Consider the following 27,473-nt stretch of genomic DNA (forward strand, 5'->3'; position numbering starts at 1 on the left):
CAGAGTGAAGCTTTACTTTGGAATTACAGAGTGAAGTTCCAATTTTGGCATACTTTTCGGTCAAATTTTTTCACCATAAGCGATTCAATATTTAGGTATGTTATTCAAGATCATCTCTACAAAATTTCATCTAATTCGGACATCGTTAAGGTATTAAAATTAGATCAAATCAATGAACGAATTAAAACTGTTCAACGTGAACCGTTCGTGTAAATCTCAATTTTGAAAGCTCAAACCATTGTCAAATTGGATGAAACTTTGTATAGATGATCTTGAATAACATACCTAAATATTGAATCACTTATGGTGAAAACATTTGACTGAAAAGTGTGCCAAAATTGAAATTTCACTCTGTAATTTCATAGTGAAGCTTCACTCTAGATATGGACTGTATATATATATAGTCCGTCTCTGCTACGGACGTCCGAACGGTCCGCACCTTGCGGATTCGACGATTCAGGTCACCAGCGACCCGCAACGACGGCGCCGGCCAACACAGCCGCACTCCCCTCATTCCGGCACTCCTGTTTGTGCCGGCCGGAGTTACAGCGCCTGCCCACTGTGGCTGAAATCTCGAAATTTCAAGTTTCTGGACACCGTCCAGCCGCCGTAGGCCAACGGTGTAGCTCTGGCCAACACATACATGAGTGTTGGGAGGAGGGGAGTGTGACTGTGCTGGTCAGCACCGTCTTTGCGCATTGCCGGTGGCCTGAATCGCCAAATCCGCACAGTGCGGACCGTCCGGACGTCCACATTTGAGAATTATATATATATATATATATATATATATATATATATATATATATATATATGTTAGCACAAATGAATTTGAGCACCACATTTAAAACCCATGAACATAATTTGTTGAAAGAATTAAATTGACTGCTCGTTGGGAAAATCCTCTATATGTAGTCGAAGATATCTTAGGACTAGTCTTGTCCTTCCATATCTATTTATATCGGCATATATATCAAAAGCTAATGAGAGGTTTTATTTGCACCTCTTAAATTGCCAATTATACCTCATAAATTTTTGAAAATTTCAAAAATCCTAAATTACCCTTTATATATAAAAAAAGAAATTAAGATGAATAGGTGATAAATCATTAATCAAAATATCCACACAAAGAGAGTGACAAACATGATAGATACAAATTTGAGGTAAGGAGTATTTTATGATTAAAGATGTATCGCAGGATAAATATATCGATCTATGAAAGAATAATACAAAAGTTGCAAGCTTGATCTAAATGTGGTTGGAATCATGTGAAAGTTTCAAATTTTTGGTTTTCTCAATGATTATACTTGTACTCGTGCGATGCACATGTTAATTTACCACACGGGTTATTGTGTAAAGATGAAAAATAAACTTTATTTATTATGTTTGATTTTTTTTAATTGCTTATTTGATTTTTTTAACACCAAATTCTTTTGTGTAATTATGTTTAAATACAAATGGTATTTTGAGTAAAATATTTTTTGGTGATTTTGTTGGGTGCTAGCTTTATATAGTAGTATAGATTTGTGAACTATCCTTTTCAAAAAATGATTTGTGAACAATTGTAATTGGTATTCTAATTTTGATTTCTAACTGATTATTAATTATTAATTTGATTTTCAAAGAATTTATCTTCCTATTTATTTTTAATAATTCTATAAACCATGAAGAATAACAAGATTACGACAAAAAAAAGGTGTAGATAATGATAATAAAGAATAAAGCTGGAAGTTTAATAGAAAAAAAAAATTGATGGAGATACATTTAGCAATAATTATAATATAGTAATATTGCTGCCCTGATTCTACAATCTAACATCTTCCCTATTAGGTTTTGTTTGTAGGTTTTATAAGTTGTTTTTCAGCAATTGAATATCTTAACTATGGTAAAGTTTTGTTTTGGGTATCAGTAAAAAGTGGGATGAATGTAATTATGTATTTACCTAGTGAGGTACTTTAACTCTACCCCAATACCCAAAAATACATAAAAAATTTCAATGGTTGAAAACGCAGAGCCATCGACCCAGCTGCCCAAGCTCAAGAGAGTCATCAGCTGACTTCATTCGCCTTTCTCTTCTGTCAACCCCAACTCAGCTCCAACTTGTACTCATACTTCTCCAAGGTGTTGCCTTCCTTCTCTTATATTTCAACTGGAATTAGTCTATTTGAGATTGGTGAATGTTGAAATTTAGAGGGTCTGATATCAATTTGGAGTCTAACTTAACAGGGTCTGATAACTGGGTATTAGTCTATTTGAGATTGCTTTGTTCATATGGTGCTGGGTAATCATTATCTTCCTTTATATAATCATGAAAAGCTTAGTTTCACTTATGTTGGACCCGACAGGCAGTGTTATAAATTCACTGTTCTTGTCATGTATTGCTTGTTTAGTGCATTAGTATAGTTTACTCATTAGGATTATTATAAGCAGTTGAGGAGCCATAAAGGAAGAGGTTTGGAGTTATATGGAAGTTGGAATCTGTTATGTGTTCGAATAGAAATGGCTGTAGAAGAGAGAAGCTAGCTTTCTGTGCCATTAGAGTTTATTATGCAGGGATTGCAGGCCATTTTCAGTACTGATCGACATGAACTATTATATGAGAACCACTGACATCCTTATAGAACATTTTATTGAAATTTGAAGTAGGTAATGCAGAATCTTGAATATCAAAGAGATTGTGAAGTTAACGGTAGAGACGTTCAAATATGATCAAAAATGCTGGTATACTCGACCTTGCAATCAGATGAAGGGTAAACAGCATCCCTAATCTTGTAATCCTGGATCCGCCTAACATGCATCCTTTCAAAGTTAGGATACTTGTGTTAGAAATGGTAATTAGGGTACATTTCCCCTCAAACTAGACATGAAACTTCAGGACCGGGTCGAGTGGTTATTTATATAGATCGAAGTTCAACTCCAATAGTTGGTGTCTCTAAATATAATGTAGTTAGCTGCAACCTGATTTGAATTACCTTTGTCTATTCTGGGAATTTATCATTCAAGCTACTTTTGTTTATTCAAGCTATTGGTTTGCCTGTTCTTGGTGCTAACAAAATATAAATTTTTGCTCAGTGACTTGTGAAAGGAAGTACCAAATTAACAAGTTATTGATGAGGACGCTGGAAGGAGTGGCCCTAAAATTGCCACCACAATCATTCCCAATGATAAGAGACCCTGCCTGCCGCACCCCTCGGGCCTTCCGACGCTTTCTCGTATCAGCTTCAACTGCTGGAGCTCCACCCACATCCCTTTCACTCGGTCACTTGACCCGACCTGATTTCCCCATCCTTCACCAGGTCTGTATTTTCAACCACAGATTTTATTTCTGTTATTCCTCATTTGAGTACTTATATTTATTATGTACTAATGATGCATTGGATATATCAGGAAGTATATGGCTCTAGACTTGTCTACTTGGACAATGCAGCAACCTCCCAGAAGCCAATCACTGTGTTAAAGGCTTTGCAGGATTACTATGCAGGTTACAATTCAAACGTCCATCGTGGGATACATTACTTAAGGTAGAGACTAGAGTAGCAACATACCGTAGTCGGAACTCATTTTAACTAATCACTTTTGTCAATTTAGGACTCGTAGAGACTATTTTAGTTAGACATCCTTGATGTAGTATACTTTGTTACCCCAAGTGTAGAGGTATTCATTACCTCTTGCATATAGTAAATTGTTGCTGCTTATGGTGAATTTAGTTCAAAGGCGACGATGGAATATGAACTGGCCAGAAAGAAGATTTCAGAGTTTATCAATGCATCAGATTCTCGAGAAATTGTTTTTACTAGGAATGCTACTGAAGCTATCAATCTGGTTGCTCACTCGTGGGGGCTCCAAAATATAAAATCAAATGATGAGGTAGATAAATGATGCAATCTTCTTGGTATGTTCTTCAATTAATTTCAATATTTTTATCATCTGTTGTTTCACGTAATCTTTATTGCAGATTCTTCTCACAGTCGCCGAACATCACAGTGCGATTGTTCCTTGGCAACTTGTAGCTCAAAAGACTGGTGCCGTTTTAAAATTCGTGGAATTAAATGAAGATGGAGTTCCAGATGTGGAAAAGTTAAAAGATATGCTTTCGAGAAAGACAAAACTTGTAGTTGTTCATCATGTCTCAAATGTTCTTGGTATGGGTCTGTTTCTTAAGCAATTATGGTTTTCTTTCCTGTCTTGAGCTCTTTATGCTTGTGGTAGATAACAAGTTTTAAAAGGTGTAAAACTTTTAGTTGAATGAATTCTTGTGAATTGTTGTCGACTGAATATTGCAGTGTTTGACTCAAATAAACACATGACATGGTCATATACACATTGATGGATCTATATTGATTTTCATGTAGGTTCTACTCTCCCTATTGAAGATATCACGTCTTGTGCTTATGATGTTGGCGCAAAAGTTCTTGTAGATGCTTGTCAGAGTGTTCCGCACATGGTGGTTGATGTACAGAATCTTAATGCTGACTTTCTTGTTGCTTCTTCTCACAAGGTTAGGATGTGTAGGCTGCCTGGAATTTTAACACTACCTTAAGTACTGCAATCTAGCTTCATAGGCAAGTATATGAATTAACTGATTCACATGTCTCAGATGTGTGGACCTACGGGAATTGGATTCTTATATGGCAAAAGTGATCTACTTTCTTCTATGCCTCCGTTTTTAGGTATTTTCCCAGTTTGCAGTTGTGCCTCAAAAGTATTAATTCTTCTATTTAAGTTATGTTTATCTAACTCCAGCAAAGTAATGACATATGTGTACTTTTAGCTGACTCTAATTTGTCACTCTCTATCTAGGTGGTGGAGAAATGATATCCGATGTATTTCTCGATCATTCCACTTATGCTGAACCTCCATCTAGGTTGGTAATCTGTCTCTGTACTGGAAAGCTTATTACATGTCGTGGAATATAATAATCTACACATAAAACCATGAATAGTCTGAGTATCCTTACTATAAGCAAGTGCTCCTAGATACTGTCTAACTTGGTCTACGTAAGGCCTAAGAATTTTTGCATTATATTCTAAACCTGAAGTTCATTGGGTAGCTTAGAAATTATTATGCTGATATTGATATTATTACTATCTTTGATAAAAAAGGTTATGGTATATGTAACTTGTCCTCTGTCTAGTATTTAGATTTTGATCAGTAATACTTTGATTCTTATATTCTTATATTCTAAATGTATAAATCTACATTACATGTTTGGCACCCTTCTGATACCTTTGTGTAATCACCACCCATAAACTTTACTAGATTCGAGGCTGGAACACCAGCTATTGCCGAAACAATTGGGCTAGGAGCAGCTATTGATTATTTGTCTAAAATTGGTATGCAACGGATACATGAGTATGAGGTATTGAACTTATCTTCCTTTTATTTTTTTGTATAACTAATTTCAGAATCATCCTTTTACAAGAGCTTTGAATGCATTTCTTCAAGTTTAACCTTACTTGACATTAGTATGGTTTGACTAGTATAATTTTTTGTTTAAGTAATGTGAATAATCAAATACCGGAAGTGTACCATGTGGCATGGTGGTGATACTTTCAAAATGAAGATGGTACCTGTTAGTATCTTTTTCATGTATGCTATTGATAAGTTATGTAACTGAAAGAATTTGGGTTCTTTTATTCTGTTGGGAGCATTGTTTGCATTCATTCTATCTTCAGTACTGGTTATCCAAGAAAAATCTTATCCTATTGTTTGGAGATAGTGTACACTTAAAGGTTACTATTATTTCTGGGAGAAGCAATCAGTTGAAAAATTTAGCTTTGATTATAGTGGTATCATTGTGTCTTCAGAAATTTGGCATGTAAAGATAATGTGTTGATACGATATGTTTTATCAGAACATCATTATTGTTTGCCAATTTTATTTTATTTCTATTTTTGCAGATAGAGCTGGCCAAATATCTATATGAAAGTCTTTGTTCAATACCCAACATTCGCATTTATGGTCCGGTACCTTCAGAAAATGTCCACCGTGCTGCTCTTTGTTCTTTCAATGTTGAGAGTATACACCCTACGGATTTGGCTACTCTTCTTGATCAAGAGGTATCTTTATGCAAGAAGCAAACGTAGTATAGGCTTCATTTTTCTTCATTTCAGACTTATTCTTGGCTTTTTTTAATTTATGCATCATCTCAAATATTTAGCTGTTATGTAACTAATTTAATTTTAACCCCAGCATGGAGTGGCTATTCGATCAGGTCACCATTGCGCCCAACCCCTTCATCGACATTTAGGAGTTGGTTCAAGTGCACGTGCAAGTCTCTACTTCTACAACACTAAAGAAGATGTTGATGACTTTATCCATGCCTTAGATGACACGGTCAGATTCTTTAATTCTTTCAGGTAGTATTGTAGATCTTCAATTCCCAGCCAATTGTAGATTCTGTATCAGTTAAGTTATTTGAGACTGATTCTCTTAGCGTACATACTTTCGGATATGTTGACCAGAAAAAGCAAAAGGCTCAAAGTTAGTAAAACTTTTAGCAGAATTCATCCTCCTGGGTTCCCACTTCCCAGGGCTGCAGATTTCTGATTTCTACGTTACATTTAAGTGATTTAACCTGATAATAATTCAATTTGTTTCACTGGTTGGAGAATTACATTGTGAAAGGGTATAACACAGAAGGGGGTGACTCCCTTTTGATCTTCAAAACTTTCAAAATGACCAAGTGGAAAAGCTAGAAAACGGTTTTGTGCATTTTATGCACGTAATGACCAGTTCTTGTCCATGTAAAATGTCTCTGTTTCCCTGTACCATTTTTTGAAGTTTTTTTTAAGGAAAGATGCAAGAATAGTATCAGATTGCACATTGACCAAAAACAAAAGTATCTGATTACACAGCCGAGGTTGTTTCCCTAAACTCTACGCAACAGAGTACATTCCTGCTGGATGCAGAGTCTAGGATAGTATCAAACCAGAGACTTATAAGCCATATACCAGCTATGTGCTACTCCATTACAACAAGAAGCGAAGTGATCATACTCATAGCAGCTTCAGTTTCATCAATTAGACTACCAAGTACTATTAAGTCCATTTACTGGTTGTAAGCAATCAGTTTCAATCACAACTTGCTGTAGCTTCATCTTTTGAAACAAATTGATCTCCTTCGATTGCAAGAAGTTGTCCATTGTAAAGCAGATCCAATGTGCGTGACTGGTGCAGCGTAGGCAGCTATGAAGTTTTCCGGTCGAGTTGCTGCAAAAGGCCTGCCCTGTCCCCATTTTACCTGTGCTCCAAATAGACACCATCAGCATCAAGTTGAAGTATTGAAGTAGCTTTCTGGAATTCTCCCATATGTTTGCGTTACGGATCTTCCTCAATCAATCCCCCTATCAAACCATAACCAATTTGCCAAACAGACGAAGTGCTTCCACTTTGACATGTATTTCCAACTAATTTTAGAATAAAAACGTTTCTGGAATCACAACAAAGCCATAACAGGAAATTATCATATAAAAGAAAAGATCACAATTCGCCAAATGATCAAAGCTCTCTCAAAGACGTAGAGGAAAAAAAAAAAGACAATATAGATAGCAAAAATAAGAGAAATTTTATATATACTCCACTAACCTCTTAATACACACCCTATATTTGAATTTCCCTATATAAATTAAGATAAGTGGAGTGTATATAAAATTTCTCATCAAATAAACACCCACATAAAAAAAACACAATGATATTTCCGTAAATAACTGGACAACATTATAAACGGTACTCAATTCACGCTGCGCCTGATTGCCCTAATATAAAATCTCCGGCCGGTCGACATTTTCTTCATTTCCTTGTAGAGTTCAGACGGTGCCGTCGTCATTTCCTCAAGATTCAAACATTTCAAACAATCAGATTCATTATCAAATTCAGTAAGTACATTCAATCATTATCAAATCAACACATGCATTTCTGTGTCATCTCTAGCATTATTTTTGGTGGAGTGACCTAGCCTCAAAATCATTGCATTGGGTCGTAATATGAGTTGAGGAACAACATGTCTCCAATTCTTGATTCTTCTCGTTTTGCTCTCTCTTCACATTTTTTTGTTTTTGTTTTTCCAATTCTTCACCAGTTATCTGATAGATCTTCAAATGCATGCACTTCCCGGCCGGACGGTTCGGATCGGCAGCGGTTTGAGAACTATGGCCTGTATTGAATCAATTGATTTGAAACTTGGCAGGTCTAGGAAGAAATCGAAGAATATGGGTGGGGGTGGAAGAATGTCTGCACCCCCAACTAGCAAGAGTGCAGAAACTGATAGCATCATCAAGCGAGTGCCACACCTGAAACCTCCATTTAGTCTTGGCCAAATCAAAAAAGCCATCCCACCTCACTGTTTCCAGCGCTCCGTCATTCATTCCTTCTCTTATGTCATCTACGACTTCGCAATCGCCTCCGTCCTTTATTACATTGCTTTTAAAACTACATCAGTCACATCTCTGCTCCTCTCGCTTTCTTGGCATGGCCAATTTACTGGGCTCTTCAGGGATGTGTCCCAACTGGAGTCTGGGTCATTGCGCATGAATGTGCTCACCATGCCCGTAGTGATTATCAATGGCTTGATGACACAGTTGGCCTCGTCCCGCATTCATTTCTTCTCGTCCCCTACTTCTCTTGGAAGTATAGCCATTGCCGGCACCATTCAAACACTGGTTCCCTCGAGCGAGATGAAGTCTTTGTCCCAAAACAGAAGTCCGCTATGCGATGGTACTCCAAATACCTTAACAACCCACCAGGCAGAGTCCTTACTCTGGCCATCACACTCATTCTTGGCTGGCCTTTGTATCTGGCATTCAATGTTTCTGGAAGGCCCTATGATGGCTTTGCTTGCCACGACGATCCTTATGGCCCGATCTATTCTGACCGTGAACGTTTGCAGATACATATTTCAGACTCTGGTGTTCTACGGGCTTTACCGTCTCGCTGTTGCGAAAGGACTTGCCTGGCCTGGGCCTTGTGCTTCTATGGAGGTCCCTTGTTGGTGGTGAACGCGTTTCTTGTTTTGATCACATATTTGCAGCACACACACCCTTCATTGCCGCACTACGATTCATCGGAATGGGACTGGTTGAGGGGAGCTTTGGCGACTGTGGACAGAGACTATGGAGTATTGAACAAGGTCTTCCGTAACATCATTGACACTTATGTGGCTCACCATGCCATTTGTTCTCCACCATGCCACATTACCATGCAATGGAAGCCACCAGGGCAATCAAGCCGATATTGGGCGACTATTATCAGTTCGATGGGACTCCGTTTTACAAAGCGATTTGGAGAGAAGCAAAGGAGTGCATCTATGCTGAGCCTGATGAAGCTGATAACAAAGGTGTCTTCTGGTACAAGAATAAGCTGTGAGTCCGAAAATAGAAGCAACGGAGGCATCTATATATGTTGAGCCTAATGAAGTTGATAAGAAAGGTGTCTTCAGTACGAGACTAAGCTGTGAGTCTAATAAACGTTGTCCAACATGCAATGTTAAGAAGCTTTAGAGTTGGTTATTAGACTTGAGCTTCCGTGTCCTGATAATGTAGCTCGGTTCCGTTCTGTTGTGTACGTTGAACTTGTATGTATGCTTCTTAATAATCCTAAGGTTCATTTCTGTCATGTTCAACTAGCTATCATAATAGTTATATATTTGCTTTATTAATAATCTCTTTTGAGTTTTGACCCGTAACTATTGTAGGAACTAAGTTTACAAGCTATGATCTGGCTCAAGAATGTTGTTTGATTGTGAAGTATAACTATCGTAAGAAGCATATATAGTCCCAAGAAAGACATTCGTGTTGGTACGTACGTATGACTGATGTAGAGGTTGCTTGAATTATAACTCTAAGAAAGATGATCGTGTGAATAAGATGAACTCTGATGACTTTAGGTGTTTGCCTGTACAAAACTATTACAAACACATTTGTTGGGTATCAAAGACGTAATAGTCACGGTAATTGAATCCACACGTATATATTATACTTCCATAACAATCAACTAACTTCAAAGACGTACAGATGGAAAAATGTACATCCTTACGGCCTTACCAACATTTGCGGATGATAAAAAAGTTTGCAGCGTGAGTTGCTATCAAATGCGCAACATTATTGATGGTACTTCTCTATCTTCGCAGCCCGGCCTTCACCCACAATCAGCAAAAGACAGAAGAATTTGAAACTACGTACAGAAGCAGTAAGTTGACTCTTTATCATCAACGTGTTATCTGTTCCAACAATGAACCATATATAGCAAGAGTTGTTTGAGGTGATTAAAAGCCAGCTAATTGTCATGGATAAACAAACATGGTCAAGTGACTAAAGTCTCACCAATCTCATTGACCCTAGTTAATGATTGTTTCTTAGATTATATGCAACATTGCAACCCAACAATAGGAACATAACTTGGAATCTGTTAAGCACTCTGCACGCAATTATAGAAAACAAGTCCGTAGCATGTTTACTTGGAAGAAATCTGACGAATATAGAATAGTTGACTCTATATTATAATTATAGTTCCTGTACCAAAATTATAGTTCATGGTTTAGGTCAGAAAATCAATTCTTAAAAATGTAGCAGAGCCGGTGTTAGCGACATGGTTCCATCCATATGAAATTTTGTTCTGAGTCTAAAAAATTCACTCATCATTGCAAATGAAAAAGTCTCAAGGTTCGGAATTTCATCGAGCCTCCCAATGGTAAAACATTTACGTAAAAAGGGTCGTTTTTTTTTGTTTTTTCTCTCTCACTCTGTCGCTGCTCACCATTGTAGACTCCTTCACAAGGCACAAAGGCTTTATAAAGAAAAAAAACAATTCCCAAAAGGAATCCCATAATAATCTTTTATCTATGCAATTTCAGAACCCTTAACCTCTCTAGGGTTTCGATCTCAGATCCACCACCCCTACACTCGTCGGCCTCTCTCCGGTAAGCTCTTCTTCTTCTTCTTCGTATCATTTCCGTCACCGGCGGCATTGCTCTGATTCTCTCCTCGCTCGTTTTTCCGATTTCGAACCTGTGTTCTTTACTTTCATCTGAACTATTTGCTTAAGAACACCTGTGATTCTGTTCCGTTTTTCTCTTCGAAATCAGAATTTGGCCCGAAATCGATGCTGTTGCGATTCTTAGTGCTGTGTGTGTGTGTTTTGCGAAGCAATCTGTGGTTGTGATGTGGAGGTTTTGATTGATTGACGATGATGATGGTGTTGTATTTGTGCTTGTGTTTGCAGAAATGGAGGGGTTAAGGCAACTGGAGGCTTTGTGTGAGAGGCTGTACAATTCGCAGGACTCGGTGGAACGAGCACACGCCGAAAACACTCTGAAATGCTTTTCTGTCAACATTGAGTACATTTCGCAGTGCCAGTACATTCTCGACAATGCCATGACGCCGTATGCTCTGATGCTCGCTAGCTCTAGTTTGTTGAAGCAAGTCACCGATCACAGCCTCGCCCTGCAGCTTCGTCTCGACATCAGTAATGTCCTCGTATACGTTTTTTAAATTGTTTCCGTGTGGTATTGCACCGACTGACTCTTTGTTGCAGGGAGCTACCTTGTTAACTATCTGGCCACTAGAGGACCTGAGCTGCAGCCGTTTGTTACTGCTTCCTTAGTACAACTCTTATGCCGTCTCACCAAGTTTGGGTGGTTTGATGATGACAGATTCAAGGATGTGGTTAAAGAGTCCATGAACTTCTTGAACCAGGTGATATGACTTGACGATGTCTCGCACTCAGTGGTGTAACTTATATTTTTCATTTCACACTACTTTTGCAACTGACTGTGACTTACTGATGATCTGTTTATCAGGCCACTTCTGATCACTATGCTATTGGTCTGAAGATATTAAATCAACTCATCTCTGAGATGAATCAGGTTGGTGTTCGAATTCTGCCCTAGACTGCCATCCATTATCACTGATGCGAGATATTATGGGTTGTTGATAGTTTTTATTTTGTATTTGAGTCTTGCCTTGTTGTGTTGCTATTAAGTCATATGACTGATGCTATGAGCCTGCAGCTGTGTTAAGCTATTTAGGATTTACAGCCAAATTTGAGGATTCACATGTGAGTGAGCAGTTGATGACAATGAAATTGCTATTTTCGTTCTTTTCACTGATTCTTTTTTTAGTTTGGAATTTCTTTATTTGGTATATGTTGAAAGACAGTAGTTTCATGCTACCTGCACGCCGTTATGAAATTTCCACCAGCAAGATGATGTTACAAGTTGGGTGCCATGATATAGTAATTGATTTTATGATCCATTAAGCTTTTTGAAACTGCTTACTATGTATGGTGTTTCTTGTTGGAATTTTTGGGATATAAGATACTTTTACGGTGTTATTGGATGAAGATATCAGAGATGGAATTTAAATGTAAACGTGGAATACATAGTTTCTGATATACTTTACTTTGTTTAACATGCTGAAGTTATGAATTTCTCTGTGGAAAAGAATTGAATGAATTGATTTCCCAAATTCCTCACATTAATTCCATCAAAATAGGTTTCTTTTTGAATTTGCTCGCTAAAATTTCTCCATATTACTTTAATAGTTTCCAATACAAGGAAAAAATTTCTAATTCGCGTTATGTTTTCTTGGTTTATCAACCAGACAATGGAGATTGCAATTAAATTGAAATTTAACTGATGTAGTTGTATAATTGAAGATTTTCAAAACCTTTCAAGAACTTAAAATTATCTTATTGAAATGTGGCGGTAGAACTAATCATATCACTTTCATCTTTTGTCAGAACCAATTTTTATCTTCTTGATAATGAACATGATGGTGAAGAGTTTAAGCCCTCATAGTTATTTGTTTTGTTGAACATGTTCTGGGATATTCTTATTTTTCACTTTTGATCTACAATCATTAACTTTCGCAAATAAGATTTCGTACCTATGTTTTCTGGCGCCAATAGCAATTAGTAATAAAGGCAATCAATTTTATATGAGAATTTGTTACGCAATATTCTCATTTATGTCAATAAACTGGTAATTTCTCAGCCTAATCCAGGATTGCCATCAACGCATCATCGAAGAGTTGCCTGCAACTTCAGGGATCAGTCACTTTTTCAAATTTTCCAAATTTCTCTAACTTCTTTGCGTCAACTGGAAAACAATGGTATTATTCTGGCATTCTCTTGTTAGACTGTTTTTGTTTCTTACAATTTTCTAATAATTCAACATCTTGTTTAACTGGTATTCATTGTGATGCTCAGTTGAAAGTCGATTGCGGGAGTTGGCTCTTTCTCTTTCTCTGAAATGTTTATCTTTTGACTTTGTTGGGACATCAGTTGATGAAAGTTCAGAAGAATTTGGTACTGTTCAGGTATTTGCTCTTTTGCTTAGATTCTTAACAATTTAGAAGTCTGGAGTCCTTTCTGTTGTTGGTCATGGAACTGATGTTACTGGTAGTCTTACAGATCCCAACGTCTTGGAGGTCAGTTTTGGAGGATCCTTCAACTCTACAAGTCTTTTTCGATTACTATACCATTACAAAAGCCCCTCTGTCAAAGGAGGTCAGTATATTTGTTTTTAGTTAAAGGAGTTTGAGTTTTGTAATCTTTTTTTTTTCATTTTGTTTTCTCAAGTAATTGTTAATAATGTCCCTTGAAAACTTTGATGTATTGGATGAGTGAGGGCACAATATTTCTTTGCCAAATCTGGTTGAGCATATTATCAAGTAATTTTACTTATATCTGTCATAGAGTTCTTATGAATGGCTGTAATTTACTTTAGTCATGAGGAAGCTTAACATTTCCGTCAATAAAGTTGTACTTCCTATGAGTGATCTTATGGTTTATGAGTCACATATTTGAAAGATAGGAAGCAGCTAGACTGCTAGAACCTGAGGCTGCTTTGATCTATTCTTGCTGTATTCCAATCACATTGAATATCAAATTGAAGTGGATGTTCTCTTGTTTTGGTCTGGTCTCTTGATTCTGTGTTAAGATATTGAGTTTAAAGATGTCATATTCCTTATTGTAGAAGTAAAATGTTTCTTCTCGCTCCGTACTTTATTGATTCATTGCTCACCTTGTTTCTAATGTAAACTATTCTATTTGGAAGTTCACAACTGTTTATTTACTTTTTAGGCACTGGAGTGCTTGGTGCGACTGGCTTCTGTTAGACGATCTTTGTTTACAAATGATGCTGCTCGTTCAAAGTTTTTGGCCCATTTGATGACGGGAACCAAAGAAATTCTACAAACAGGGCAAGGTATTGCTGGCTCCTTTTTATTTTATTCTGTTTTGTTTTTGCTCTGCGTTTAACAATATGGGTTGTGGCTGAGAATGTGTGGGTGATAACCAGAAAGAAAGAAAAGAAAAAGAGAATGTGGGTGGGTACATTTTTGTGTGTTGGTTTTGCGATTTATGCAATATATGGACGGATTTAAACCTATTCCTCCAGTTTTTCGGATTAGATAATGATACATTTTGTGTGCATGTATACATGGGTGGAAGGATTTTGTGCATATTCGGTGGGAATTGCCTTTTCTCTATGAAACTACAAAAATGCAGGATAGATTTCTATACGTTAAGTTATAGATCCTGCTCTGTATTGATCATATCTAGGCTCTTTCTTGTTTGTTATATACACACGTTCTAGTTGACGAGTTTATTTTCTGGTGTTCATTTACTCCATATACTCGTTCGTATACTGATGACTAGTTGGTCATATATGTCATGGGCTAAATTAATATACCTTTTGTTTGCTGTCATGGTCTGTTGGATTAAGTATGAAAAATTCTTTGTATTGGGTTTCCAGGTCTTGCTGATCATGATAATTACCATGAGTTTTGCCGTCTTCTTGGACGTTTCCGAGTTAATTATCAGGTAACTCTTTACTTTTGGTGTCTTTGGTCAAGTATTTTGATTTGTTTTTGAATTGAAAGTTACTTTTTCATAGCAACATAGATAAGACTGACTTGGGACAAAGTAATTTACATTTAAAGAAATATCATTGATAACAACTGATTGAGTGAAGGAATGCTACTTTTCTTTAGAACTCCTGCTCTCTTCTGTCATCAATATGTGTTGGGGAAGGATGAAAGAAAAATTTGGGAAATTCTCGTTGTCATTTGGGTGTTCTTTATGGAAATAAGTAGAAAGAATCCTACCAAGGTGTGAGGTGGGAGGATGCTGGCAGGCTTTGACGGTTCTCAAAGACTACAGCCTCTATTACATTCTTTAGATGTTGGCCTCATAGGGAGTTTGCGTTTTATCTTGGTCCTGTTTCTGCTGGTTGTTCGTCTCTTGTAGTTCTGCTTCTTTTTTTTGGACATTTTGTCCTCTTGTTTGCTTAATTTCTATTAAAAGTTGATCTTTGGTGTATCCTTCTTCCTTTCTATAAACTATTATTTTCTTTGACCTAACTCACATTCAACATTTCATTTTTCTTTTCTAATAAATGATGTTATTACTCATCTAAATTTTATTGATTATGTTTTCTAGAGTTATTTTCTTGATTAATAGAGAGAAAAGAGGGGGGGGGGGGGGGGGTGGGGATGTGAATTTATTATCGTATGAGACTGCTGTATAGCTTGAGATTTTAACTTATACCTCCTGCACAATTCAATGTTACCGTATGTACATATGGATCAACTTTACTTCTTATGTTTGTTCATTGTTCAACTCTTTTGCAGTTGTCAGAGCTTGTCAATGTGGAAGGTTATAGTGACTGGATCCGATTAGTAGCAGAGTTCACACTAAAGTCATTGCAATCCTGGAAGGTTGACTGACATTCCTAACCCTTTCTTAGCTATTGCCATGATATTGTTGCATACTCAAGCTATAAAATAAACAAATCCACATGAGAAAATCAATTCCTTCCATGCATACGGGGTTTCACTCTGAATTTCCTTTTAAAAAAAAAAATATATATATTGCTAGGTGTACTCTATCCATTTAATATGGTTTTAGAGATGTATTCCTTTATTTTATCTCATCCGTGTCTTGCTTAGCCTCTCTATCAAGCTATAATCTTCCATTTAACTCAATACTCCTATTGCTAGGTGCATCTAGTAGTTTATGTTGTATTGTGTTATTTATCCGAGTATTGTAATTTCTCTTTCTCTTGGTCCCAATGTCTACTATCCAAATTTTTGTTCTTTTCAAATCACTTTTGGCATGTGTCTTAGCACTCATATGTACTACATGGTTGCATAGTAACCTTTTGTTACTGACTGGAAGCTGGAATTTCTGGGTTGCATACTTGATTACTCACAAGCTTCTTTTCACACCAGTGGGCCAGCAGCAGTGTATATTACCTTTTAGGACTGTGGTCTAGATTGGTGACATCTGTACCATACTTGAAAGGTGAGGCACCCAGCTTGCTTGAAGAATTTGTGCCTAAGATTGCAGAAAGTTTCATCACATCAAGATTTAACTCTGTTCAGGTATAGCATCAAGTGTTGCTCTTGCTGACACTGTTGTTTGCTGTTGTAGCTGACCACATTATTTGTATTCACTAAATTTCTCTGTGTTGCAGGATGGGTCTTCAGATGATCTTTCTGAAAACCCACTGGACAATGTTGAACTTCTTCAGGATCAGTTAGATTGCTTCCCTTACCTCTGCAGATTCCAGGTTCATCCTCTACACATGATTTGTAAATAGTTTCCTTTAAAGTATAAATAAAGTTTGATTTGGTATTTTGCATGTGACAAGTACTGTTTATAGCAGTGTAGTATAATTCATGTACTGATTCCTGAGTTGCTTGTGTGGAACTGATTGGAATTTTTTTGACCTTTTCTCTTTGAATTGCAGTATGAAAGCAGTAGTTTATTCATAATAAACACTGTGGAACCCATTTTACAAGTATACACGGTATGGTCATACATGATAATATACTTTTCTGGAATTTGAAAGTGAAGAGTCTATGGCTTCATGTTTTTTTGTTCCTTATTTGAAATAGGAAAGAGCTCGCATGCAGCCCAGTGAAATCAGTGATCTCTCTGTTATTGAAGCCAAACTTGCTTGGATTGTTCATATAGTTGCTGCTATTCTTAAGACAAAACAATGTACTGGCTGTAGGTAAAGAAATACATACACTTCCATTCTCATTCAATATTCGTTTTGTTCAACCCATGTTCTGGATTGGATAATGCGGCAGATTCTTATTGGTTTGAATTCTGTCCTGCAGTGCTGAGTCACAAGAACTATTTGATGCGGAACTCTCAGCTCGTATCTTGCAATTAATTAATGTTACTGACAGTGGGGTACACAGCCAGGTACAGCTGCAGGAAGGACATTTACTTTATGTACTGATAATACATTGAAACTATAATTTGATGATATCAGATTACTGTTTCTCTCTCTTTTTTTGGGTTTCTCTTTTTTTTTTTAGGGCACAAGAAGCATAAGTTTCTTTTAATAAGCAATAATAGAGGGCAGGAAGTTCTCATAGAAAAATTAAAAGTCAAAACAAAGACAACGACCAGATATAACGCTGAAAGTGCCTTAATCAAGTCAATGCACCTTTCCAAGTTAGCACCAAGTCAGAAAGGGACGATTTCCAAACCCCGTAACGGATGCCCATATTCCAGAACAAAAATAAACTCAATACCAGAGTTCTCTTAGAGCATCTTTAGCAATGCTAGCCATATATTAGTTAAACTTTAGTCAAATTAACTAAAATTCATTTTTGATAGCCACTTTAGAACTACGTCCACATCAGTTCTCTCCTTTTCTTTTAATGAATTTAAAGTGTTTATTAAATAAAATAAAAAGTAGTTTAAATGTATGTATAAATTATATATAATTACATAGAAGGAATGTTTAATTGTAAATGGTTTAGCTTTAAGTTATCTTGCTCTCGAAATTTGTAGATCAAGATAGCTCAAAGTTAAAGGAAAGTTATAATAGAGAGTATGGTGTAGCTGCTATTTTTAGTAAAAAGCTAGCTTGTTTAGATGCTCTTACAGAGAAACTCGGGAAGTCTATAAACCCTATAAACCCTCTAATTTTGCTCGTGCACAGAGGATCCAAACCCCGCGATCATTCTGCAATTCCCAATCTTTTGGGGGAAAAGTTATAATCCATTTAACACACTTTTGGAACAACCGTTAACCATACCTATTTTTGGTGCCTAGCTTGTTGGTCTTTGTAGAAGAAACCTCCTTTGAAGATTCAATGGTTTAAGGGTATGATTTTTGAAATTACACTGATTGTGTATGAACTTCACAAGAGAAAAAATTAAGATGACCTGGAAGGAACTTACATCGCACCAGCTGACCAGCAGGGTTCCAGGAATCACATATAGAGGCCGTCGGCATCACGTTGGGTGTATTTCACCACCATAGACTTGAACAGAAGCAAAATCTTTCAATTTTATTCTTACATCCTTGATGTCATGTATGACCCAAATCCTATGTGGCTAAACTACCCTAAAATAGATACTGTTAAACACAAGAGGAGCTTGAGGGTCTACTATTGTAATTTAGCTTGCTCAAAACCTAATTTTCCATGATCCCAAGTAGGCTCAACAATATCTAGAAAAGCTAAAGGCCTTAGAACCTTTTTATAAGGCTTGAATAAACCCTAGCGTTTTGTCACTTGTGTTCTTCATCATGGAGTTTTTCAAACCTATGCTACATTGAGCTTAACAAACACCTTAGCTGATATATTAAACCACATAATTAGGCCGTTACTCTGATTTGTATTAATTTCAAACACTGTAGTTATATTCTAATATCCTAAAGGGTGTAAGAACGAAATCATCATCAAAATTATTAATTATTGACTGTGATAGTTTGGTCCTGTGGTATGAAAATAGAAGTTTGTGCTGACTTGACAGAAGATTGAAAAATTGGCTAAATGTTGACATTAGATACGTGATACATTAATACAAAGACAAGCAAAGCTGGCATTCTGAGACTAGAGCGTGCAATTCTTACCTCGTTGAAATTCTTACATTAATGGTCCACACTTATTGAAATTCCTTCTTTGTATTTGGCAGAGATATGGTGAGATAAGCAAGCAACGACTTGACCGTGCAATTCTTACTTTTTTCCAACATTTTCGGAAATCTTATGTTGGTGATCAGGCCATGCACTCTTCGAAGGTAAGTAACTCTCTTTGTTATTTTTCAAACTTATGTTAACCTTTAGCTTGATGCTTGTCTTATATGTTGCAGCAGTTGTATGCGCGCCTTTCTGAACTTCTTGGCCTTCATGATCATCTTTTGATGTTGAATGCAATTGTTGGAAAGATTGCTACAAACCTAAAATGTTACACTGAGGTTAAATCTTTGTTCTGAGTTGTTTATAAGAAGTATAAGGAGTATGGTTCCCAACTTAATTCTTGTCTCTATATCAGAGTGAGGAGGTCATTGGTCACACCTTGAGTTTGTTCTTGGAGCTGGCTTCTGGGTTAGTTTCTTTAAGTTTGCTTTTGGTTCAGAGGACTGGAGCTACCTGTTGCTTTAGGAACTCAATTTCCTATAATTTGGTTAATGTGTGTTTTCGGCTGCAGATACATGACTGGCAAGCTGCTTTTGAAGTTGGATACTGTTAAATTTATAGTGTCCAATCATACTGTAAATCTCACTCTACAATCTTCTTTCTGTTACATTTTTACTTTTTATAATCAACCATCTTTTAAACCATCTTGTATACCTGGCCTGAATTTTCTTTTCTTTCCCGCTCTTTTACAGAGGGAGCACTTCCCCTTTCTAGAAGAATATAGATGTTCTCGTAGTAGAACAACTTTCTATTTCACAATTGGCTGGTTAATATTCATGGAAGACAGCCCTGTGAAGTTTAAATCTTCAATGGATCCACTTTTGCAAGTATGCTCTTCTCTCTCTCTCTCTCTCTCTCTCTCACACACACACACACACACACACACACACTTTTGCAAGTATGCTCCTCTCTCTCTCTCTCTCTCTCTCTCTCTCACACACACACACACACACACACACACACACACACACACACACACACATATATATGTATATTGGGTATCTGCATCATCCAGAAATAATACTGACCCATTTGGTAGTTGTGCACATTATAATTACTTGTGTAATTGTAGACATCTGAATACGACACTGTCTTTGTCTAATGAATTACAGAACTTACTGTACTTCCATGTATATGTATTTCTTGTTTGGAAACATGACAGATATTGTAGATGTAAATTGATCAGCTTCTAATATGCATAGTTTATAATAAGCAAACAATTCAAGTAGTCGCCAAAGTAGTTGCAATGGTACAATCTTTGTGGACAAAGAAAATAATTTCTGAAAATTGTCGAGAATTCAGGTAATCTCAGAGGGATTTTTATGTACAGGCAAACTACAGAATTCTTCTGTTGAACCTGGTGTATTGATCATAGTTGTCTGCATTCTTTAAAAAAGACTATTGTTATATGGGGATAGTCAATATTTGCGATACATTTTTATTTCAGTTATTGATATTAATGTATGCTATAAGATACTCATGCTGTTTATGTAACTTATACTTGATATGAAATTTAGGTTTTTATCAATCTGGAATCAACTCCAGATGCAATGTTTCGCACTGATAATGTGAAGTATGCATTAATCGGGCTGATGAGGGATCTTCGAGGAATTGCTATGGCCACAAACAGGTAATTAACTGTTGCGTTTTCGAACCAAAGTTCAAGGGTCCAACAAATTCTTCTCTTACATTTTCTGATTCAATGTCTTCAGTCGCAGAACGTTTGGACTTTTATTTGATTGGCTGTATCCTGCACACATGCCACTTCTATTGAAGGGCATCTTGCACTGGTTTGACACACCAGAGGTAGATGATAAACTTATTTATCTATGCATAAGTCAGCACATTATCTTTGTCAACTTAACATTCCCCTGACTTTCTATGGGTGTTTTGTTTTTCATCTCTGTTTATTTCTTTTTCAAAAGTCTTATTGCTTTACACATACATCTTAAAACTTGTTTTTTTAGGCAGAATTATGTTGTACCACAATTATTTCGATTCTCCTGAAACAAGGAGCACGCTTCCCCCCCCCCCCCCCCCCCCCCCCCCCCCGCCCCAAAGTTTTGGCCTTGGTTTTTTAACTTTATCTTTTGATTTCATATTTTTCTTTTCAATCAACATTTTGTCTTTTTACAATTTATGGCCTGCTAAGTTTTGTCCATTTTTATGTTCTTTCAACGATATGGTGTGTCATTCTTTTAAGTTTTTGCAACCTGGCCATGCAGGTTACTACACCTTTGTTGAAATTCATGGCTGAGTTTGTACAGAACAAAGCCCAGCGGTTGACTTTTGACTCATCATCTCCTAATGGCATACTTCTTTTCCGAGAAGTGAGTAAACTGATTGTTGCATATGGGTCAAGGATTTTGTCTCTTCCAAACGTGGCTGATATATATGCCTTCAAATACAAGGGAATATGGATATCTTTGACTATTCTCACGAAAGGTGAGACATGAACTTGTTTTGTTTATATTTAATCTTTCCGAATAACAAGTTACTTTCAATTTATTGTTTTTAGACCCTCGGATGAAATCACTTTGCATGATTATATTGCATGATGTATGCATACAGTCGTGAAGCTTTTGCCCTGTGGCTTATTTTTGTTTATTTTCTTGCTATTTCTTCGGTATGCCTTTTCATCTGTTCTGCTCGTAATGGTGTAGTTGTGGTCTGGAATTAGTTAGATCTCTGATCCATGGCTGGCAGTAAATTAAGATAACTGACAAGGGTCTGAAGTTGTGACTGAGATGAGTATGTTCTGAAATAATGTTAATTGGTTTTAGTAGGTCGCCAGTTTGCTAGAACTAGCAGGGAAATAAATAATGCCTGTTTTCTTTTTCCTTTTCTGTTCTTTTAATTGTTTGTTTGAGACTCTAAAAGACAATATGACGTGGTCTTCTCTTTTAATGCTTGTGGTATCATCAGTGTAGTAATACTTTTTCGTAGTTGCTCACTCTTTGATTTCCTGATAGAATATTCCCAAAATAGATAGTGCTTCAATAAACTATGTTATCTAATTTAGTATGTTTCTGCCAAACAACACAGCTCTTGCTGGAAACTATGTCAACTTTGGGGTGTTTGAGCTGTATGGTGATAGAGCACTTTCGGATGTTCTTGATATTGCACTGAAGTTGGCATTGTCAATTCCTTTGGCCGACATATTGGCATTCCGGAAGGTAGATGAACCTTGTTTCCCTATCTTTTATGTTAGTTTAGAGTTCATATTACTGATAATATTTTCTTTTTAGAAAATTTCCATGAAATTTTTGTTGTTCTTGGGAGCTACATAATTGTATGCTCTGGTGTTTTTTAGGGAATGTTTTATAAATTATCCATTAATGTGATACTATGGCAACTGAGTGACTTGGACTTTGGGAAAGATGAATTTAATATTTTTTCAGAGATTTTATTTTTATGCCATTCTGACACCAATACATGAAGGCGCTAGAGCATAGTCAGCATACCCTTTGACCATATTGTTCCGTGACGCCTACTATGGAGTTTGGTTTATACTACAAAACTTTAGTGAAATTTGGTAGCTTTTGGCTTTTAATAATATTAATAATAAACATTGTTGACATTTGTTGAAAATAGGATGCCTCTGCATTGAAAAAATATCTGGGCAATTAGTCTTTTGTTGGAAGTTCTCTGAAGTCAGAACATCAGTAAACATTTATTCTCTATAGGTGCTATACAGCTTAAAACGTATGAAACCTTTAGTCCAGCAGTTGAAAATAGACTCATCTTAAATGATATAGTTTGCAATGAAAATTGAAGCAAGTGCTGAGCATATTTTTTTTGACTACCTTAATTCGGAAAATGCAAGCACATTTTGTAGATTTTCATAAGAACTTATATAGCCTTAGGTTCGCTTTTAGCAAGTGAAGAATTTGGAATTAAAAGACTATCAGTAAAAAAATGTTTTATTAGGTTGACCCCAATGGGTAATATATGAAGTGAGATTAAATGCAAGTCTGCTTATGCTGTTTGTGTTTGATCTTTGTGAAGTAGCATATCTCATAGATGAAGTTTAAATTAAAATTTGGCTTACTCTAGCACTACATGCTGAAATTCTGATATCATTTCTTCTTTATGCTAGAAAAGGTCCAGTGTTTGCATGAGCGCACTAAATTGCTGACATATGAGCATTAAGATTTTTTTTGTCTTGAGTTTTCATAGTGTAAACTCTGCAAGGTGGAACATTATATGACATTTTGAATTCTCACCTTGTGCAGCTGACAAGAGCCTACTTTGCGTTTTTAGAGGTCTTATTCAACAGCCACATAGTTTACATACTGAATATGGATACCAGTACTTTTATGCATATTGTCGGATCTCTTGAATCTGGCCTCAAAGGTCTTGATACAAGTATCTCATCACAGGTATGTGTTCTGAAACTATGCCAACTACATTTCTATCTGAGAAGCACTTTTCTAGTTTCACAGACATGTCTCAACTTTTAGGCTGTAATTTTGTCTTTGAAAGTATTTTGGGTGGCAAACGTTTTTGGCATATAGTTAATGTGATGTTAGTAGGCATGTTGATGATTGTTAAAAAAAAGAACAAGAAAAAGGGATGTGATGAAACCGGAATAATGTTATAGTGCATAATTAGCTCCCCCACCCTCCATCACCCTGTATTTAATAACACTGGAAAATCAGTCAGAAAAATGTTTCAAGCCATATGCAGAGGAAGCTTAGAATATGGAAAGTACAATTCCCCCTCAAGGGTACAACTGTTAGTTTATAGTTGGAAGTAGCAACAGCCCACATGACACTGTTTTTCTGTGATAAATGCCGACTCCCATCCAGCAAAAAATTACTGTAGTAAAATTAGCCTTCATATATGAGATGGATAGTAGGATTAAAAGATGATAAGTTTCATGTAGAACACGTGCCAAATAGTTGAAAAGTTTGTGGTTTCTGCTGATTAACTTCCTTTTATTGACTAGGTTATACCAAAGAAATTATTTTAAACCCGTAATCTAAATGTCAGGGCTTTAAATATGTAAAAATATCAATTGATTCTCAATGTCAAATATTCTTGTTCATCTATTGCTTGTCTTCCATCATTGTCCATTACTGAAGCCCATAGTTTTTTCGCTCCAGTGTGCGTCCTCTGTTGATAATTTGGCTGCGTTTTATTTTAACAACATTACCATGGGCGAGGCACCTACATTACCTACTGCAGTAAATCTTGCTCGTCATATTGCGGACTGCCCCAATTTGTTTCCAGAAGTAAGTCAGGGTGCTGTGCTGTAGTCCGGTGTTCTTTCGATCTTTTCATGCGAGTTTTTATTTTAATTCTGGTTGGCTAGTAATTCTTAATCAATAATATCAGGGAACCATGCTCGTTCTTCATTAGATTGTAATAATGTGCACTATGTTCATCTGCACTATGTTTGTTAATGTCTTCGTTGAGACTGAATTTGAGTTACTATTTTTTTTTCAATCGTTATATTTATCAACTTTTATTTTTCAATCGTGTCCCTCATCTTTGTTAAACCATTTATGTTTTATTCTCCCCTTTTTGATACTGTCGTAGTGCCGGGTCCACTATGTTTAAACTTCCATAATTCTGTTAACAGGACATGCTCTGTTACCATAAAGAAATATCAATATTATAGTGCCTAACAAAATGTGATTAGCAGTGCTGTGAGCATGTGATTGATAACATATATTATTGTTTGTATAGTAGATGGCGAATTTAACATGCCGTACACTTGATCTCTTTCATCTAGTTTATTATATTTTGAAAGGGCAAATCAGTAACATGAGTTCATTCTAATACACAGATACTGAAGACTTTGTTTGAGATTGTTTTGTTCGAGGACTGTGGAAACCAGTGGAGTCTTAGCAGACCAATGCTGAGCTTAATTCTAATTAGTGAACAGGTGATTCTTATTTTTGAGTATGAATGGTTGAGCTTCATACTTTACAACAGAAACATGGATGCATGCAAATCCTCATTCAAATGCTTCAAAATTAGTTCATCATTCTATCTTCATCATATACACTAATCGATTTCCTATTTGGTGTGTACATGATTTACATGTTCCTGCAGCAATTTTTTTTCAATGATAATTTATTGCATTAGAAAATATCATGCTGTTGTCTGTGAAGTTCATTGAGGTATACAACTTTTAGTAATTAGAGAAGCTGGTAGATTCTTTGAAACTTTGAATTTTACTGAAAGCTGGCCTCTGTCCCTCTGACTCACAGATATTCTCTGATTTGAAAGTACGGATCATGGCTTCTCAGGTTAGTCTCTGCTCTTCTGACTGTTCAACTTACCGAGGGAAAGATCCATATTATCATATCATTTTGTACTCCATATTGTGATAGGCTTTCCTTGGAAAAGTTTATTACTTGGTACATGCATTGTTTTAGTGAAATTAAGTTCCTCTGCATCGCTCACTATAAGTATCTGTCTTTGTTGATCTGCAGCCAGCGGATCATCACCAGCGGCTTTCCCTGTGTTTTGACAAACTTATGGCAGATGTTACTAGGAGCTTGGATTCAAAGAACAGGGACAAGTTCACCCAAAACCTCACTGTATTTAGGAATGAGTTTCGTGTGAAATAACTCGAGCATTTCAGAATATCATCTGTACCTGCAAACGATGTTAAGAGTAATATAATGTTGCATGCTTCCCTAGTTGTAAACATGGAATATCTGGTAATCGGAGCAGGCTTCTCTAGTTTGAAGTGGGACTCTGGTGAGAGACAAAGGGAGGCCAAATTTTTGAAGTTCATGGATTTATGGAGCTTGAAGGTGCACTGTGAATTTTGTGGTGGTTGTATACTTTTGACTGTAGCTGAAGGGGGGAAGATGCTAAGATTTGGAGTCCTGGTGGTTTGTAGATGATAGTGGTGGGTTTGGCATGTAGTCGGAAAGGCGAGTACTAATATTAGTGGATCATTCTTTTAGACCAAATGTGTACATCTCCTCCAGTTTGTGTTTAGGAATGGGAAACTAGTTGATCTCCTGTACATTAACCTCTACATATTCTTTGTATTTGTTGATAATAGGAAGAAAAAGAAAGGGACTTAATTTCTTGGCTCCAGAATTTGATGCTTGGTTATCTCAAGATCAGCTGGTAAGGGCATGGATCATCAATTCCATGGAGGCAAGGCTTCATCAGATATTTCAGTTCTATGATTCCGCTGTGAAAATGTGGAATGCAGTCAAAAGAGTTATGGTGATTTCAAGTAGGGGTGGACGCGGGTCAATGCGGTTCGGTTTTGGACAAGACCCATAACCCAACTCAATTTTTAAATTCGGTTCGGTTTTCTCATTTTAGAATTTGTGATCCACAATTCAACCCAACTTGTATAGTTCGGTTTGGTCAGGTTTTTTTTTCGGTTTTACCCTTACGTAAAATATGTAATATTAGATATTAATTTCAAAGTACATAGTTTAACATGAATATCAAACATAAAAAGTCCAATTGATTATTCTAAGCTTAATTAATTCTAACATCTCCATAATCCATATTTAGTTAAGTACAAAAAACACTGCTGCGTTAAAATCAGAGCAGAACTTACAGAATATGAAACATTATCAGAATCATTGATCAAAGAATTCAATTCTAGAGTCAAGATACAAAGAGAGGCGACATGAGATAGATGTCAAGGGAGGAGAGATGAGCGAGGGAGGAGCTATATGGACTGGTATTGCAGATTAAAGTGAATTTGTAGTAGAGCGTTAAACTAAGGAATAAGAGTTTAGAAGGTGAGAGAGGGTCATAAGTTTTTTTTGTCTGAGAGACGAGAGAGGCTGCAAGATTGATTAGGTCAATTAGGTTTATGCTGACTTTAATTTTGTTCATTAATAAAAAAGTAAAAATATTTTTATTTTCGGTTCGATTTTTTTCGGTTTTCGTTTTTTTTCAGATTCAGTTTGGTTTGGAATGTGGTTTTTTTTTCGGTTTTCGGGTCTGTGTGTCCACCCGTAATCTCAAGAACTATGCACGAGTTTTCCAAATCAAACAAGAAATTCACGTTCTTCAGCAAGGCAGTCTCTCCTTCATTGAGCATTATGGAAATCTCATAGCAAAGTGGAATGAGCTAGAGATCTATTGACTTCACACTATTGATGCAACCATAATTTTGAAGAGTGAAGAAGACAAAATCTTTGAGCTTTTGAGGACAGCCTTGGATCTGAGTATGAGGATCTTAAAAGCCATATTTTGAGCTTCCATCCCTCAACTCAGTAAGTGTTACTATTCAGAGGGAAGAAACTAGGAAGGTCATGAATGGATGGAAGCTCAAGTCACTGAAAAGTAGAGCTTTTGTTAGTAGCAGGCCATATAGAGGCAAAATGCCGGATTTGGAGTGCACTCATTGCAAGAAAACTGAAATTAAGCATCTTAAAGACTTAAACATAATTATATTTTTAATCACATAAATAACTGAATAAAAATAAATAAATATTTAATAATTTAAAACCGACTACACGCTACTTAAGAGACCACCTAGCTGTTTAGGCGGTAGGAGGTAGTTGTCCGCTTGGAGGACCGCCCAACCTTTTT

The 27,473-nt window shown here is 36.4% G+C and overlaps 2 protein-coding genes and 1 pseudogene across 3 annotated transcripts; all 3 read left to right on the top strand.

Moving 5' to 3' along the window:
• The first annotated feature begins 2,011 nt into the window (after nt 1–2,011).
• Nucleotides 2,012–6,502, top strand: LOC126803238 (cysteine desulfurase 1, chloroplastic). Its single transcript, XM_050531026.1, has 11 exons — nt 2,012–2,118; nt 3,070–3,293; nt 3,385–3,518; nt 3,705–3,864; nt 3,953–4,139; nt 4,350–4,495; nt 4,595–4,667; nt 4,798–4,861; nt 5,257–5,356; nt 5,898–6,056; nt 6,190–6,502. The coding sequence occupies exons 2-11, from the start codon at nt 3,108–3,110 to the stop codon at nt 6,358–6,360; spliced, it is 1,380 nt and encodes a 459-aa protein (XP_050386983.1). The 5' UTR covers nt 2,012–2,118; nt 3,070–3,107; the 3' UTR covers nt 6,361–6,502.
• A 1,704-nt stretch (nt 6,503–8,206) lies between these two features.
• Nucleotides 8,207–9,359, top strand: LOC126803245 (delta(12)-fatty-acid desaturase FAD2-like; annotated as a pseudogene).
• Nucleotides 9,360–10,831: 1,472 nt separating this feature from the next.
• LOC126803228 (uncharacterized) lies at nt 10,832–25,995 on the top strand. Of its 2 annotated transcripts, none has more exons than XM_050531010.1 (29): nt 10,832–10,911; nt 11,214–11,456; nt 11,526–11,686; nt 11,791–11,856; nt 12,985–13,102; nt 13,200–13,309; nt 13,404–13,499; nt 14,076–14,199; nt 14,749–14,816; nt 15,626–15,712; nt 16,226–16,378; nt 16,471–16,566; nt 16,747–16,806; nt 16,895–17,013; nt 17,123–17,210; nt 18,938–19,042; nt 19,115–19,219; nt 19,297–19,349; nt 19,453–19,516; nt 19,634–19,768; nt 20,459–20,571; nt 20,654–20,747; nt 21,167–21,386; nt 21,987–22,117; nt 23,177–23,323; nt 24,050–24,178; nt 24,736–24,834; nt 25,163–25,201; nt 25,388–25,995. In XM_050531010.1, exons 2-29 carry the CDS (start codon nt 11,216–11,218, stop codon nt 25,523–25,525), a joined length of 3,159 nt encoding a protein of 1,052 aa, XP_050386967.1. In that variant the 5' UTR covers nt 10,832–10,911; nt 11,214–11,215; the 3' UTR covers nt 25,526–25,995. The 2 variants fall into 2 exon arrangements, with proteins under 2 accessions (XP_050386967.1, XP_050386968.1); XM_050531011.1 differs by having other exon boundaries at nt 19,118–19,219.
• The last annotated feature ends 1,478 nt before the right edge of the window (nt 25,996–27,473 follow it).

Source organism: Argentina anserina, chromosome 7, assembly GCF_933775445.1.
Source record: "Argentina anserina chromosome 7, drPotAnse1.1, whole genome shotgun sequence".
Taxonomy (NCBI): Eukaryota; Viridiplantae; Streptophyta; class Magnoliopsida; order Rosales; family Rosaceae; genus Argentina; species Argentina anserina.

Excerpts from the sequence above, each read along its gene's own strand:
- LOC126803238 (XM_050531026.1), top strand. The coding sequence starts at position 3,108 with ATGAGGACGCTGGAAGGAGTGGCCCTAAAATTGCCACCACAATCATTC. Across the intron at positions 3,519-3,704 it reads CGTGGGATACATTACTTAAG|TTCAAAGGCGACGATGGAAT; the intron begins GTAGAGACTAGA and ends TGGTGAATTTAG. Across the intron at positions 4,862-5,256 it reads TATGCTGAACCTCCATCTAG|ATTCGAGGCTGGAACACCAG; the intron begins GTTGGTAATCTG and ends AAACTTTACTAG.
- LOC126803228 (XM_050531010.1), top strand. The coding sequence starts at position 11,216 with ATGGAGGGGTTAAGGCAACTGGAGGCTTTGTGTGAGAGGCTGTACAAT. Across the intron at positions 11,857-12,984 it reads TCATCTCTGAGATGAATCAG|CCTAATCCAGGATTGCCATC; the intron begins GTTGGTGTTCGA and ends GTAATTTCTCAG. Across the intron at positions 14,200-14,748 it reads AATTCTACAAACAGGGCAAG|GTCTTGCTGATCATGATAAT; the intron begins GTATTGCTGGCT and ends TTGGGTTTCCAG.